The 16,823-nt window shown below is 47.3% G+C and overlaps 2 protein-coding genes across 5 annotated transcripts in view; one reads left to right on the top strand and one right to left on the bottom strand.

Moving 5' to 3' along the window:
• Positions 1-36: 36 nt before the first annotated feature.
• Positions 37-8,081, top strand: CHST12 (carbohydrate sulfotransferase 12). Of its 4 annotated transcripts, none has more exons than XM_039360825.1 (2): positions 37-167; positions 6,018-8,081. In XM_039360825.1, the coding sequence occupies exon 2, from the start codon at positions 6,116-6,118 to the stop codon at positions 7,370-7,372; it is 1,257 nt and encodes a 418-aa protein (XP_039216759.1). In that variant the 5' UTR covers positions 37-167; positions 6,018-6,115; the 3' UTR covers positions 7,373-8,081. The 4 variants fall into 4 exon arrangements, with proteins under 4 accessions (XP_039216759.1, XP_039216758.1, XP_039216761.1 ...); XM_039360824.1 differs by lacking the exon at positions 37-167 and adding an exon at positions 323-720; XM_039360827.1 differs by lacking the exon at positions 37-167 and adding an exon at positions 323-745.
• Positions 8,082-14,272: 6,191 nt separating this feature from the next.
• The window catches only part of LOC120315795 (QRFP-like peptide receptor), a 2,669-nt gene continuing 118 nt past the window's right edge, over positions 14,273-16,823 (bottom strand). The window contains exons 1-2 of the mRNA XM_039360728.1: positions 16,407-16,823; positions 14,273-15,769 (exon numbers count right to left, since the gene is read on the bottom strand). The exon at positions 16,407-16,823 is cut by the window's right edge and continues 118 nt beyond it. Of these exons, the coding sequence (XP_039216662.1) occupies positions 14,502-15,767 (1,266 nt within the window). The 5' untranslated portion in view covers positions 15,768-15,769; positions 16,407-16,823 and the 3' untranslated portion in view covers positions 14,273-14,501. The remainder of the gene's footprint in view (positions 15,770-16,406) is intronic.

The following is a 16,823-nucleotide window of genomic DNA, read 5'->3' as shown; positions in this document are numbered from 1 at the left end:
TTGCAAATCAAGGGCCTGATCGTGTTTTTCTCTTGGGGAGGGGAGGGGGGAGCTAAAGAGTCATAGCAAGTTGGTGCAAGCACCTAGAAACTGGGAGACGGTGAGTTCTAGTCCCACCTTAGGCACAAAAGCCAGCTGCGTGACTTTGGGCTAATCACCAGGAGACGGTGAGTTCTAGTTCCGCATTAGCCATGAAAACTGGCTGGGTGACTTTGGGCCAATCACCAGGAGACTGTGAGTTCTAGTCCCAAACTCTAGTCTAGTTATCTATTCAGAAGACACCAGGCTAAAAACGAGGAGATTGGAGAGCTCTAGTCCCACCTTAAGCGGGTAGACCCTGGGTCGGTCCCCCTCGCTCAGCCCTGGGTGGGGGGGAGGAGAAGAAGGGCCAACCCCTTGCAAGAAAACTGCGGGGACCTGAGCGAAGCCCGGGCGTTGCAGCCGTAGCTCTCCTGCGCGCCCCGCCTCTCCTCCGGAGAGCAGCCCGCCAGCATCCGCGCAGCGCAAGCTTAAGCAGGCAGGCTCAGTCTTGCGCGTCCGGGCAGTGCAGCGCAGGGGGAGCAGCGGCGGCGGGCGGGGAGACCCCCGGGCCGGGCCGGGCTTCTCGCGAGAGGGGCGGCGCAGCCCCAGCCGGAGGAGGAGCCGCGGCCGGGCTGGCCGGAGAAAGAAAGCGGGACGCGCGGCCGAGGCGCGATCCAGGCAGCAAGGACCGGGCCGGAGGTGAGCGAGGGGATGCCGGGCGCAGGTGGGCAAGGGAGACCGGCCAGCGGGCAGAGGGGAGCGGCTGGATGCAGCGGCGGCCCCCGGCGGAGGCGCCTTCTCCCTCCGCGGCCACGTGGGCACATCTGGCAAGCGCATCGCGCCCTGCCTTGCCTGGCGCTAGCCGCTTCCCGTGGGGTTCCCTCTCCTGGGTGCGCATCGGGCTGGATCGGACGCCCAAGCCGCGGTGCCTGGGGGTCCTGATCTCGCAGCCGGGTGGAGGGCAAGGCTGATCGGCGGGCCAGTGATGAGCAAAAGGGCTTCCGCGGGCGGCAGCTTGGAGATCCCCTGCCACCCTTCAACATCCTCGCGCAGTCTTTTTCTCCCCCAGATGCGCCCCTCCTTCCCAGGCCTGGCTGGTGGCCACCTGGATCTGGGGAAGGGATGCTCCCTCCCAGCATCCGTGAGGGTGGGGGAGGGGGGAACGAGGACAGGTGAGTCATGATTTCATCCAACGGAGTAATGCACCTTCCGTGCTTGTTGGAGGTGGCGAGAGCCGGTGGCATCCTGATACCCGCCTGTGTGGGGTGGTTGTGCCTTGCGGTGGAGGCTTCCGTGGCACAAAGCTAGCTTGTGATAAAACACAGGAGGCTGGGTCAAGCTGGTCTGCTCCCTTGCTGGTGAAAACACAACCTTGGTTAGGCTTGGAATAGCCAGAGAATAAGGCGCTGCGGTCACACCATGCAAAGCCATGGCTTGCTGCAGCCTTGCACCCTGGACATGCCACAATAGCTGAGTTAAGATCTAAGCCCCAGATTATGGTTCGTAAACCTGGCCGGCTGGCTCCCCACATTGTGCTACCCCAAAGCACACAATGGCTTAATAGAATGGGTTCGCCCTCACTGTCTTTGGCAGATCCTGAAGGCCAGACTTGGTTGCTTGGAAAATACAGGAAATGAAAGGTCCGACTGGGGTGCCAAGATTGGCTGACTGGGAATTCTGGAAGTCCACAGGTCTTAAAATTGACCAGGTTGGACATCCCTGAGCTAAACCAGTTGCATCTCTGGCTGAGATTGCTCAATTCTCAGTTTTGAGTTTCTGGGTGTCTGCATGTCTTTCCGGAAATGAAAAGGAGGAAGTCTAGAGCTTGTTCTAGCCCTTCCTGCCGAAATGTTATGCACAACGCAGCTGTAACGCTCCATCATCCATTGGTGGGGTAGAGGTTGCTTCATCACAGTTCCTGTCGTCTTTGTACATGGGGATTGTGACAGAGGGAAGAGGGAATGATCAGACATAAAGCTGTATGTGTCAGGATGTATTCACCCTGTCTTTGGAGACTTCGGGTGATGTTCTAAGTGGGTTGGCTCTCCAGCGCTTGGGACAGTAGGAATAGCGTCCTGGAGAAGTACAATTTGAACGGAACGTTGCTCTTCGATCAGGGTCTCCAACCTTAGCAACTTTAATACCTGTGGACTTCAATTCCCAGAATTCCTCAGCCAATGTTGGAAATAAAACCTGCAGTTTGGAACATTTATAAGGTTAGGGTTTAGAGAGCTGGTTTGGCAGCAGGCTAGAGTTCTACTCCGGCTTTAGCCGTGAAAGCCAGCTGGGTGACTTTTGGCAAATCACCAGGAGGCTGTGAGTTCTAGTTCCTTCTTGGGCATGAAAGTTGACTGAGTGACTTTGGACCAAGCACCAGGAGATGGTGAGTTCTAGTCCCACCAAGCATGGAAGCCAGCTGGGTGACCTTGGGCCAGTCACACATTCTCTATCCAACCTTCCGTGTTGTAGGGGCAACAGGAGGACGAAGGAGCCTTAGATAAGTTCGCCACCTTCAGTTACTTAAAAAAATAATAAAGGTGGGAAATCAATAAATAAACAGAGTTAAGGAACAACATCTCCATCATGATGTCATTCAGCTGCTACCGTGACACGTCACGGTAGCTTGTGTCAGTCATCTTAGCGAACAAGTTGAAGATGGATCCCAAGACACAAGAAGACAGATTAAACTGCATTGCATAGAACCCAGTCCTGGGTCTCAGTGGTTTTTTACGCCTTTGGCAAATTTCTGCTCCAGATTTTCTTTTTTCCATCCAACTTACCTCACTAAGTGCAAATGCCCTTGCAGACCTGGGATGTATTTCCAGCTTCTCCAGGGAACGAATGAAAAAGCTGCAACGCTTTCCCCCGTGGCTTTCCGTGCTAAGTGCAAATGCCCTTGCAGACCTGGGATGTATTTCCAGCTTCTCCAGGGAACGAATGAAAAAGCTGCAACGCTTTCCCCCGTGGCTTTCCGTGAATCAAACACTTCTTGGTTCAGTTGAGCTCGCCCAGAATACCAAATAATTGGTCACTTTGCTTTGCTTGTTGACAAAAATCCTCCCAGTCCTCCTCAAATTCTATTTTTAATGTGCAACCTCTTATGAGTCACCTCAGATTGGCCCAAGCCTTCTGTGATGATGGAATTCAGTTTCTAGCCAAGAAAAGGGAAATTTCCTTGGTCAAAAGTGGTCTATTGATTATTTCCATGGATATCTTGAATGGGCCCCTATTCATCCTGCAGCAGAACATAAAATATCATCAGAGTTGGAAGGGACCTTGGAGGTCTTCTAGTTCAACCCCCTGCTCAAGCAGGAGACCCCTATACCATGTCAGATGAATAGCTGTCCAGTCTCTCCTTAACAACCTCCAGTGATGGAGCACCCACAACTTCTGAAGGCAAGCTGTTCCACTGATTAATTGTTCTCACTGTCAGGAAGTTTCTTCTTATTTCTAGGTTGATTCTCTCCTTGGTTAGTTCCCACCCATTGCTTCTTGTCTTGCCTTCTGTTGCTTTGGACAATGTTGATCCGTTTTGCTTTCCTGAAGTTTCAGAGCCTGCACAATGCACCTTTAGCTGACCATTGGCCAGTAAGCCATCAAAACGTCATTGTTCTAAAAACAAGCCCACAGTCGGATGCTAAATTTGGCACTTGGTTCTTTTCTCTGCTTGAGGCAGGAAGGGCGTGTGACGTTGCACGCTTTCAGACAATAACCGGGCAAGGAAGAGACACCCCCAAAATCTTGGATCTGTGAAACTTCAGACTATGTGTGTTGTTGGTTTTAAAGTTAGGGCGAAATCCAGAGATGCAATCAAGATCAACTCGTTCTCGAAGTGAACAGACAATTTTCCACTTTTATTTTGTTTACGTGTTTTTCCCTCCATCTCATCCTGAAAAGAGCATTTGCCATGTCTGCTTTGCTTCCTGTCAAATTCTACAGATGGTTTTGTAAGAACCCACCCTCTTGAGAAGCTGCAAGGCACGCCCTATTTCCAGCAAGCATTCTCCGTGCTGATTTATTTGCTTTCCAGAAAGGCTTTGGATCACCCTGCATGCAGTTGGTGCTCAATCTGTTCTTGATTCCTTTTGCCGAATTGTTGTAAAGATTTAGGGATAAAGAAGGGAAAAGCTGGATTTCTTTAGTCTTCCAAAGGAGACAGAAAAAGGATCAGGAACAAGACTACGTTGCTGTTTGCTTAAAACTTCGCCCTGCAGTCAAACCGAGCATTGTGAAACTTCAATTCTTTGGCATGTCTTGAAATTTCAAAGAAATTTCCTTCTTGGAGGCAGCTGATCCTCACATGGTCTCCTTTTTCTAAGGTCAGGGGTCTCCAAACTGGGCAACTTGAAGACTTGTGGACTTCAACTCCTTTCTTCTTCTTCTTCTTGTGCCATATCCGTTATTGGACGTTGGCGATCATGTTGGCGATCAACTCCCAGAATTTCTTAACCAGCATGAGGAATTCCTGGAGTTGAAAACCACAAGTCTTAAAGTTCTCAGCAAGAAGGAGAAGACTTGGGGTAGGCATTTCTTGCATGACAAAGCACGTGGGTCACTTTTGGTGTGAAAGGAAAGGTTTTTTGTGAAGAACTTTCCTTATCCTGGAGAGCTGGTGGATTAAAAAAAAAAAAACAAACCTAGAAACATTTTGTAGCGTTCGTTCTTTTTTTGGCTGAAGGTCCTAAGAAATCAGGACTTCAGAACCAGTTTCTGAAATAAATACTTAGACTTTACCCAAGGAACAGAAACTTCCAAACTCGGTTGATTGATTGTATTTCAGAAATTCATCCATTTGCCAGCTGAGATATTTCAAAACAGGAGAAATGAATCGGTGCTGCCAATTCCAATTTGTGGCCATCGTGTTTGTCAAAGGGGAAAGGTTATCACATTATCTCTGGAGGGGAAATTCACTTTTGTGAGAAGTAGCTCTGAAAAGGGCTGTCAATAAAAACCAGTGAAACTGAGATAAAACAAAATTGCCCCAGGGAAAGAGAGATGAACTTTGGTCTCTGAAGACAGATGGAACAGGAAAAATCAATTCTGGGTTAGGGTGATAGTGCCAGAGAAATAATACCATGCATGGATTTTTTTTTTAATACAAGGTGTATCTACAACTGTTTGAAATGGGTTCTACTCTATTTTGGTTTTTGGTCCACCTTTTAAAATATCAGGTGAGCTGCAGACTGAAATAGATATAACAAGACTCTCTGTAGCTGAGGGTTGAATCTGATGCTTTCTGATCTTGCTTGTTTTCATGCAGACATTTCATTACCCAGCTGGATAGCGTCATCAGTGCAGCACTGAAAATGTTACCAATGGAAGAGAATATTTATAATCCAGGGTTAAACTGGTTGAATTGTGGTGTCCTTTGCTGGCTTTCTTCCAGATGTTTCATTATCAAATTAGGTAACATCATCAATGCTAGAAGGGAGATTTGTAGAGAGGAGGAGGAGGAGGAAGAGGAGGAGGAGGACTGTGGGAACCTTGGTGTTCTCTGAGCTTGGTGGTTTTCTTGCAGACATTTCATTATCCAACTAGGTAACATCATCAATGCTAGAAGGAAGGGGAGGAGGAGGGGGAGGAGGAGGAGAACTGTGGGGTCCTTGGTGGTCTCTGAGGTTGGTTGCTTTCTTGCAAACATTTCATGACCCAACTAGGTAACATCGTCAGTGCTAGAAGGGAACGCACTCAGAGCGAACTCCATTTCCGTCTAGCACTGATGATGTTACATAGCTGGGTAATGAAACATCTGCAGGAAAACCACCAAGCCCGGAGAGCACCAAAGATTCCACTGAAGATATTACCTAGATGGGTAATGAAACATCTGCACAAAAACAGCCAAACTCAAAGAACAAGCAGGAACCCATTCATACCAACCGATTCTCCAGAATTTCATTGGCTGTCTTTAGGAGGTTAGGCTGAAAAAGGCTGACCTGTTCTGTATTCTCTAATGTTTACGAAAAAGAACACTCACATTGTGCTTGTACCCCTTGCAGGTGGTGACCATTGATCAAGGCCATGTTGGATTCCAGAGGTTTTCCACTGAGTTGGAGATGAGATCTGTAGGAAGTAGCTGAAGATCCCACTTGGCAAAATGACCAACGCACGACTTTTCCGTCTCTCAGTGGTCCTCGGCTCCATTTTCATGATCTTGTTGATCATTGTTTATTGGGACAATGTTGGGACCGCGCATTTCTACCTCCACACCACCCTCTCCAGGCCTCAGGAGGTGCTCCCCACAGTGGAGAAGGACAACCCAGGTTCTCTGCTGGAGGTGGATGACTTTTTGGAGAACCTTTTAAGTTCTGATCTGAAAAAGAACACCGATCTCGGCCAGAAGGTTGAGAAGCCGAAGCCGCCCTTGCGTGCTTCAAGCAAGCCTGGGACCAGCAACTTGGAGGAGAAAGTCAGAGGCTACGACTGGCCCACCAGGGAGGCCAGCTTGGTGCTGGACCAAGCAAACTTGCAGAAGGAGAGACGGCAGATGTTGCAGGACTGGTGCACCAATTCCAGCTTCTCCTTCCCGACAAAGGAGCGGACCTTTGATGACATCCCCAACTACGAGCTCAACCACCTCATTGTCGATGACCGCCACGGCGTCATCTACTGCTACGTTCCCAAAGTGGCTTGCACCAACTGGAAGCGGGTGATGATTGTCCTGAGCGAAAGCTTGATGGATCAAGGGGTCCCCTATGTCGACCCTTTGGACATACCTCGCGAGCACGTGCACAACACCAGCACCCACTTCACCTTCAACAAATTCTGGCGTCGCTACGGCAAGTTCTCCCGCCACCTCATGAAGATCAAACTCAAGAAGTACACCAAGTTCCTCTTCGTCCGGGACCCCTTTGTTCGGCTGATCTCGGCCTTCCGCAGCAAATTTGAGCTGGCCAACGAGGAATTCTACCGCCGGTTTGCCATCCCCATGCTCAAGCTCTACTCCAACTACAGCAGCCTGCCGACCTCGGTGAGCGAAGCCTTTGAAGGTGGCTTCCGAGTCTCCTTCTCAGACTTCATCCAGTACTTGCTGGACCCTCGGACAGAGAAGTTGGCCCCCTTCAATGAGCATTGGAGGCAGGTGTACCGCCTGTGTCATCCCTGCCAGATCGAGTATGACTTTGTTGGGAAACTGGAGACCTTGGATGAAGATGCTACTTACCTGTTGCAACTCCTCAAGGTGGACCATCTTCTCCACTTCCCTCCCAGCTACCGGAATAGGACAGCCAACAGTTGGGAGGAGGACTGGTTTGCGAAAATTCCCATGGCGTGGCGGCAGCGGCTGTACAAATTGTACGAGGCCGATTTTGTACTTTTTGGATATCCTAAACCAGAAAACTTGCTCAAAAACTGAGCAAGAGGGAGATGGAGGAGTGTTCGAAATTCCCAAAGAATCCTCCCTATTTGATGTCCCCCAAATCAGGGGTCCCCAACCCCTGGGTCTGCAGCCCGGTTACTGGGCCACGGCCCATTCAGAACCGGGCCGCATGAAAACAGGCGAGTGTGTGCACATGCACAAGTGGCGGGCACTCGCACGCCTGCGTGAAGCTCTATTTGTGTGAGCGGCGGGTAGGCCCACCCTTGGCACAAATGGATCTTCACACGCATGTGTGAGTGCCTGCCACTTGTGCAGATGGAGCAGCGTGCATGCCATTCGTGCAAGTGGAGCTTAACGCACGCATGCGAGTGCCCACCACTGGCGCAAATGGAGCTGCACGAGTGTGCAGGTCTGCTTCTCACACAGAACCATTTCCTCTCCCCCCCACTGGTCTACAAAGCTAGAAAGGTTGGGGACCGCTGCCCCAAAGCATAAGGTCCATCCAGGTTGACCTCCACAACTGTACCTTTTTCTACAGCCTTTTTAAACACATTGCTCGGATGTGAGTTTCTGAACCTTCTGAGGAATAGATTCTCAAAACCCCTCTTTGGTTTTGTCCAGTTTTACCTCTTATTTTTACGGTTGCGTTACAATGGGGTGGGTTCCACCACTGTTTTATGTTGATGCTTTGGTGCATTTAAAACAAATGGAAAGAAAGAATTAATATATTAAAAAATATATTTAATACAGAGTCTGTTCTGGGAAGGAAGAACACACAAAAAAGTGTCCTCTTACATTGCTTCTGTTCAGTCTCCCCTCAGCTCCAGCCAGGAAGGTGGGATACAGTGAACAAAAATGCAGCATGTTGCAGAGTCTCTGGTAGTAGAATAGCTGACTGACTCTTGGTTGTAGTAGTATGCCTAAATTTATTTATTCATGTCCCGCCTTTATTATTTTTACAAATAACTCAAGGTGGCAAACATATCCTACATAGCTTCTCCTGTTTTCCCCAAAACAACTACCCTGTGAGTTGGGTTGGGCTGAGAGAGGGATTGGCCCAAAATCACCCAGCTGGCTTTCATGCCAATGGCGGGACTAGAACTCACCATCTTCTGGCAATTGGCCCAAAGTCATCCAGCTGGCTTTCATGACTAAAGGCGGGACTAGAACTCACCATCGTCTGGCAATTGACTCAAAGTCACCCAGCTAGTTTCATTTTTTTTCCATTAAAAAACCCCCTACAAATAATGCTAAAAGTTCTATTTTGAAAGGTGTTTGGAAAAGATGGCAGGGAAAAATCATTAACTGGGTTCGCTGGTCTTCTAAATCATGGCTTGATCTGTATTTTTGCTGTAATCCACGGGTAAGAAAAAGCATAGTATGAAGTGTGCCACAGTCCAGATGGACTTTGCAAGAGAAAGCTGTCTCAGACCACAATTGCTAGTGAAGAAGCCATTCGAGTGAAGAATCTCTCCAACTTTGGTTTCATCAAACCATCCCATGATCTTTAAGCCTGTTTCCCAGGAATCGTTGTGAGCCGATACGTCTACGGCTTTGCGGAAACCTGGTCTAACAGAAAAATACCAGCAAAGATTCTTTGGGGCAGCCAGTCTTTAGGGTGATGTATTTGAGTCTATTCAAAGATGGTTCTGCAGAAGCTGGGATTTCAGAAGACCCCAACACCAGTAAAATAAGGTCCCTGCCACAATTGCCACTGGATATTTCAGCCCATCTTAGAGCGTGTTGGCTATTTTAACTGCACAGGATTCCTTTAACACTTGAAATTTCACTTATGCAAAAATTGCGCGGAATTTGGCCAGCATTCCCCTCTTCCTTCCTTCTTCCCCGCCCAATGTTGTGGAAAGAGACCCAGGTCTTCCTCCTGTATATCTCTGGAGCCAGAAGAACTAGATTTCTCCTTAGATGCTTCAACTCTCTGCATCGGGAGCAGCTGATAATAAGATGTATAAATCTGCCCTTCTGGTTTTTTTGCAACTTTGCTTGCTGCCAAAATCTGGAATGTGTGACTCACCCTTGGATAAAAACAAGGCAAGGGCCTTCTCAGGTTTTTGCGTGGAAAAAAATAAACAAGGGTTGATTTGCCAAAAAGCAATCCTGAATATATTCAATTCTGACAGTCTTATTATTGAACACAACGTGGAAGCGATTGGGAAAGAGCAGGGAGAGAGCATTATTGTGGTTTTCTTAAAGCAAGATTAGGAATAGTGCTTGGGCTAAGGAATACATCCTAAGAGGCAAACAGGAACACTTTGTAATATCTTGGGTAGAAAAGGTCTGGAAATCCTCAAAGGGAACAATGTGTTTCTCTGCAGTTACTATTAATCGGTCTTAATTTAAAACTTATAACCAGAGGATGTGGTGGGTGATTTCCAGATCTTAAAAAAGTCCTGGCCCTCAACGCTTCCATATTCTCAGGAGTCAGGAAAACAAAGTCACCCAGAATGCAGAAGATGTTCTCTTGAAGTTCTTCTTTGGGCTACTGGTGTGCATCAAGTCAACTCAAGACTTGGGAGGTGGGTTGGTGATCCAGTGGGGTCCTTTGGACCAAGGTCCCTCACCTGTTGGGACAAAGGAGCAGGAAGGACCACCACAACAAATTCAGAACCAAGAATCTTCTACCCATTCAATCTCCAAGTGAATGTTTCCAGTGCCCAGGTGAGATGCCTCCTCCAGCGGCATCTCAGATAAGCAGCCTAAGCTTTATTCTTTTCTTCTGTTGAAAAAAGAGCCCTTCAGGGCACGAAGATCTTCCTCCCCTGTCAAGCCCCCTTCAACTTGGTCTATTGCCTAAGATTGATGAAGGGAGCAAAAGCCAGGCAGATGCATTGTGGTGGGTGAGCCTCTAGACAAATCAAATATGAATCTTTATTTTTAAGGAAGAGGCATTAGCAAGAGGAGATTTATAGCAGTGTTCAGCCATGTTGTTTCCTTGCATCTGTTGGAACGCAGAACTGAATGAGGTTTTTGGAACAGGCCCTTATTTGCACTGAATGCTTTCTGCCCTGGAAATTAAGGTGGGGTTGTGGAACGGCAACTCAGCCAGAATGACACAAGGAAGCGTTCAACTGGGCCAACCATCTATGGGGGATGAAAACAAGCTGGACAGGCGTTGACCTCATATATCCCCAAATATTCTTTTGGGATTTTTCTTCCCATTTAGGGCTGCTGGTTTAGAGGAAAATGAAAAGGGGGGTTGTGAAAGGACTGACCAAAACAAACTTTGAAGTATCTGGAGAAGTAAGAAGTGGAGCTTCTGAATTTACAGTGCCCCGTCTATTCTGGCCATCCTACTAACACAGGCGGTATTATTCACATGTTAAAAGACGATACCAGCATTTTGCGAAGGTCTGCTCGTTCAGTAGTTTGTGATGGCCACTGGCTATGATTTCATTTATAGAAGACTCCAGGGCAGCTTTGGTCAACCTTAGTAATCTCAAGCTTTTATGGTACTGTTTCTCTGTGCCATACAATATTTGGCACTTCTATTTTCACTGCAAGGTAGGGTATAATGAGCTTGTGAATGTAAAAATATTGGCATATTTCTCTCTCTTTTTTTGGGAATTAAGAGTTCAATAACAGAGTTTCCTAAGCTTCATAGAGACAGGTGGGAAGTTGCTAAACTCATTTCAAGCAGTAAAAATGATGATGATCAGTGTTTGTTAACTTTAAGATGGGTGAACTTCAACTCCCAGAATTCACCAGCTAGCAAACGGAGGAAGATACTTCCTATGATTCGTTTCCAACTCTGGGGCGATTTGGGATTGAGACTTTAATCCAGCCTATCCTGAACCTGACACACCAGCTGCGATGGATTACAAATCCCATCATCTAGCCATGATGGAAGGCGCTGGTTCAAGATGATCGTGCTCTCCTAACATTTAAATTTTTAATGCCAAAAAAAACTTAATTCAGGTCCAGTACCAGCATCCCGGCTCATAACATTTCCCAAGTTAATCCATCACTCCCCTAAACTGAATTTCTCAGTTGCAAATATTTATGTTTACTATATTAATATAGAACTTCCTCCAGGACACAAAGAACAGAGGGCTCAGCTCAGCCCAGGGGATAAACACAATGTAGGCCTTTTTGACCTTAGAGACAAAGACTCGTTTCTTTCAGGCTCTCCGATACAGGATTCCTTTAATATTTACAATATGCAGCTCAGCAGCCTAAATGATTTCTTTTTGATAGGCACATAAATATATAATCTTAAAAGGAAACTCTGTGGAGGGGTGTAAACATTCTTTCTCTCCTTCTCTAATTCTCCTGGATCAAAGGCTTTCTACTTCACTGGAGTCTTTCTGCTCCACTCTCACTCTTCCTTTGGTCTCCTCCTCCTCCAGTTATCTCCCTACCTTCTCAAGGTGACTCAATCTACCCCATGCCATCTCCCCTCTTTCTGTGAATCCTTTCTAGGGCCCTCCATATCTCCACTTTCTCAGCTATGTCCTTCCTAAAGCACCTTAGATCCTTGGACTATGTCCCTCTATCTCTTTCTTCCTCCACACCAACAGTCAAACTACGGGCTTAATAAAGAATATTAGCCAGAATTCTGTCAACCAGTGGAGAATCTCCACTTCTCGCCACAAGAGGGTGGATTTGGACAACATGTTCTTCTAAGACTCTTAAGGTGACTTTACCAGATCCTGTTTTTGTGAGAATGAAAGGCTTACGGTTCTTGTTTGTTCGTTTTTCTTGCTTAATTTGTGGGGAAAGGAGCCAAGGCTATAGCAAGCTGCATGGAAATAAGGAGTCCTTTCATGATCGAAGTTTAGGGAATATTTCATAATTAATTTGGGTCACATTATTCATCAAAGCACCAGAGAGCAGGACAAGAAACAATGGTGGGAAACTGACCAAAGACAGAAGCAACCTAGAATTAAGGAGAAACTTCCCAATAGTGAGGACAGTTAACCAGTAGAACAGCTTGCCTCCAGAAATCGTGGGCGCTCCATCTCTGGAGGTTTTTAAGAAGAGACTACTAGACAATCACCTGTCTGAGATAGTATAGGTTCTCCTGCTTGAGCAGGAGGCTGGACTAGAAGACCTCCAAGGTCCCTTCTAACTCTATTCTATTTTTATTATGTATTGGCTAGGCCTTTGAGGCAGCCTGGACCACGTAACCAAAATCAGAAATACTAATATTTCTATTGTGGACGTTCCATCACTGGAGGTTTTTAAAAAGAGGCTGGACAGTCACTTGTCTGAGATGATATAGGTTCTCCTGCTTGAGCAGGGGGCTGGACTAGAAGATCTTCAAAGTCCCTTCCAGCTCTATTCTATCCTATCCGACCCTTATCGAGAGAGGCACCTCTTCCTCCTGACTTTCCTGTTTGATGGCAGCTGACTTGATGGATGCTATATCATTTTCCAGCTTTGAGTCCTGCTGCACCTGCCCGAGATATGAAAATACCTGGCAGGCGATATTTGGGTGTCATGGGAAACCAAATGCGATTCCATTTCATCTCTCAGCAAATAGCTTTTTAATGTCCTTGGGCTTTGTTTGCAGGGGAGTGAGTGAAAAGATTGATTAACTTCAACATCCCAGCTTTTATCACGGGACATTAGCACATACCTGACAACTTCAGTGTTGTGTGTCAGTTTCATCTCTTTTCGGGTCATTAATTCCAGATTCTGTCGTTTCCATTCCTTGGTCTCTAGAGTGACAGGGAGATTTAAATGTTTGATTGGAATTCAGACATATACCATAAACTCTCAGCATTTGTCTTTTTCCATAATACAGATTTCAAGATGTTTTAGCAGGTGGAGAAGCTGTTTATTTATTTATATGCTACCTTTATCATCTTTATAAATGTTAGTAGCCAGGATTCTTAGTGAAAAGAGCAATTAATTGACTGTAGACGCCTTACAAGTGGATACCGGATAAAAGAGACCCCAAACTATAAATTGAATTCTAAAGTAGCCTTTTTTTAAAATTTCCCTAAAGAGAGAAGACCCAGCCTTTTTTCTATCCAAAGCTGACTTTCTTTCCTAGGAGAAAGCTTTTTTTTTTTTCTTTTTCTTTTTTACAAGAATTTATACTAGGAGCACTTGATTCTGAGTTAGAGGTAAAATTGCCTTTTAACTCTAATTTTATGTGATAATGGAATTAAATTTCTATCAGCTGCAGGCAGAAAACATCTAGTGTAAATTGCATCTGAAGGAACCCTGGACGTTTAAAGGGACTGTAACAGATGAAAATGGAGAAAAATGACTTTGAAACCAAAAATGTTCCTGGGGGTACTTTGGTTCCCAGAGAGACTCCAAAATCTTGCAATTAACAGCTAAAATTGAGCATGTTGGGGCTCTTATCATCTCTGCAAGTGTTCAGATCCTGTCTTTGATTCACTGTTTTCCCTTCCAGAAGCACTGATAGAGTTACCTAGTTGGGTCAGGAGATGTCAGCAAGAAAACCACCAAGCTCAGAGAGCATCAAGGATCCCACAGTCCTTCTCCTTCCCTTCTCCATCACCTCCTCCTCCTCTTTCTCCCTTCTTCCCCCCTCCTCTTCTTCCTCCTCCTCCTCCTCTTTGCAACCCCCACTCCCTTCTAGCATTGATGGGTTCCCTAGTAGGCTCACAAAATGTCTGCAAGAAAACCACCAAGCTCAGAGAGCACCAAGGATCCCACAGTTCCTCCTCCTCCTCCTTCTTTCCCCCCTCTTCCTCTTCTTCCTCCTCTTCCCCCACTCCCTTTCTAGCATTGATGATGTTCCATAGTACAGGGGTCCCCAACCCCCAGTCTGTGGACCAGCACCGGGGCGCAGCATGCCAGCAACCAGTCCACAAAAACAAGCAAAGTCCCATCCGCGAGATGCAGGCAGCACACAAAACCACGCACCCTCCTGTCGGTGGAAAAACCTCCTCTCTCCATGGAACTGGTCCCTGGTACCCAAAAGGTTGGGGACCTCTGCCCTAGTAGGCTCGTGAAATGTCTGGAAGAAAACAACCAAACTCAGAGAGCACCAAGGACCCGACAGTTCAAATCTGAGCTACAAATATTCTCTTCGATTGGCTTCAGGAAGGTGCTCACATCCAGGGAAGATGCACAGTGGAAACTTCAACCCTTGTAGGAAGATGCTTCTTCGCCAACGCACTATCGGCCATCCCTAGTTGATAAAGACTGATACATATAAAAGAGCATCTTAGGCAAGGTCTCTGCAGCTGTGGCTGTGGCCTCTGTTGCCTTCTCTTCCTGTTGCGAGGTCCGATTCTTTTTTAGCAGAGTCCATAGACCTCCTGTAAGAAAGCATCTCAGGAACAGAAGGTGGCCAGCTCTTTCGGGAGAGAGAGAAGTTGAGAAGAGAAGCCATCTTCTTTTGGTATCTGCTCCTCATTTCCTTAGCCGATCTGTAGAGGTCGCCCAGAAAACAGTAGCAGATGGGGTTGAGGCTGGAGTTGGTGAGGCTAAGCCATTGAGAAAAAGCTCGCAGTTGCAGGACCAAAGGAGATGGTTTCTCATCCCACAAGGACTTGGGGCTGTGGAACTCTATCCAGATGTCCACCAGGTAAATGGGCAGCCAGGAAATGGCAAAGAGGAGGACTAAGGCGATGACCATTTGAACCACCTTCCGGCGGATCTTCAGCCTGGAAGCCAGCAAGGTCTGCTTCAAGGCACCACCACAATCTCTCAGGGTGCTGGTGGGGCTCCAGAGCCGATGGACAGTCAAGTAGCAGATGACCATGTTGAAGGAGACCGGCAAGCAATAGAGAGTGCAGAAGAGGAAGAAATTGTAGGTTTGCTTCAGCTCTTCCTGGGGCCACACTTCCCGGCAAATGGGGAACACCAACGGCAGATCGGACCCCACCCCAATCTCCTCTCGTTTGTTCATAAATATAAGAGGCATGCTGATGCCTGAAGACAAGACCCAAACCATCAGGATGGTACTCAAGATCTTCCTCCGGGTGAAGAAGGACCGGGCTTTGAGGGGATTGTGCACGTTGTAATAGCGGTTCAAGCTGATCACCGTCAGGCTGAGGATGCTGGCTGAGACGGCGACGGCCTGGATGAATGGCGTTGCCCTGCACAGCAAGTCTCCGTAGACCCATGCTTTGTAGATCAAGTTCCCGGTCGTGATGGGCAGGCAGATGCAGACCACCATCAAGTCGCAGATAGCCAAGTTGATCAGGAGACTCCGGGTGGCATTCAAGCTGGGCATGTTGTTGCTTCGTTTCCGGGTCAGCATCCGGAGTGACATGACGTTGCCGACCAGCCCCACCAAGAAGGACATCAGGTACAGGAGGGTGAGGCTGATGATGACTGGATCATCATTGAAGAGGAACAGCAACTTCTCTAGCTCCGCCCAGCCCAGCCCTTGGCTCCCGTTCAGCTGTCCCGACAAAGACAGGTTGGCCGGCATCCAGGGCTCCAGGTGGCTCCCAAGAAAGGTGAGGCTGAAGGAGAGGTTCATAGCTGTTGGAGATGATGGAGAGGAATGACATGGTTATGACCTGGGCAAGCTCAGAAGGAGCTATTCAGGTTTGAGAGGGAAGAGCAGAGACTTCAAGAAGAAGGAAGCGTTAGATTACTCCCAGGAGGATTTTTTTTTTTTAAATGAAAAGGTAGGACATCAGCTAAGAAAGTGTAGCCAATCTTCCCATAAAGACCCCTGAAATAAACAGTTTTCTCTCTTCCTTCAGTGGAAAAACCTGCCTCCAGAAGTTGGGGGGTGCTCCAGCTCTGGGGCTTTTAAGAAGAGATTGGACAAGTATTTGTCTGAGCAGGGGGTTGGACTAGAAGACCTCTAAGGTCCCTTTCAATCTTTCTTTCTTTCTTTCTTTCTTTCTTTCTTTCTTTCTTTCTTTCTTTCTTTCTTTCTTTCTTTCCTTTTTCTCTTCCCAGGGCTAGTGGAAACAGGAGATAGGGAAGGCGTCAGCCCTCTGAATTTCTTGAGAGGAAGGGCAGGATCCAACTATCTCGGAATATTCTCTACCTGCAACTTCTAATGCTTTATTTCCAAACAATAGGAAATAAAACAGACTCCGCTGCCTGCCTGCCTGCCTGCTGGATCCCCCTTTTTACTCCCCCCCTTAGAAACAAATGGACTTACTCGGAGCAGAGACGGAGCTGGTAGCCGAGGGAGGCTCGCTGGAAGATGTCTGCAGCAAAACAACTGGGCTTCCTCAGCCTCTGCTGAGGGCATGCCTTCCACACTCACCGAAGTACAGCAAACGCTCTTCACACATGCAGGCGACACCCCCAACCAACCAGTCACGATCTGCAGCCATCCAATTTTGCCTCCTCTGCCCTCCCCCTGCAAATAACACTTGGGTCATTGAGACCCCAGCTTTGCACTGCAGAGTTTGTCTCTCCCTGACACAGCTCACTCAGTTGCAATGATTGAGTGCACATACACAAACACGCACACATGCTTCACAGCCTGCGCGTTCAAACCATCACAAAAGGATGTGCATGTTTTTTAATGTGTGCCAATGTGTATCCAGGAAAAGTGATAATAAATCTTTTA

This window comes from Crotalus tigris, unplaced genomic scaffold (assembly GCF_016545835.1).
Source record: "Crotalus tigris isolate CLP2741 ecotype Arizona unplaced genomic scaffold, ASM1654583v1 scf7180000019173.45859301935:6455823, whole genome shotgun sequence".
In the NCBI taxonomy this organism is placed as follows: Eukaryota; Metazoa; Chordata; class Lepidosauria; order Squamata; family Viperidae; genus Crotalus; species Crotalus tigris.
The sequence above is the reverse complement of the archived record's forward strand: the minus strand, read 5'-3'. Positions and strand labels throughout refer to the sequence as shown.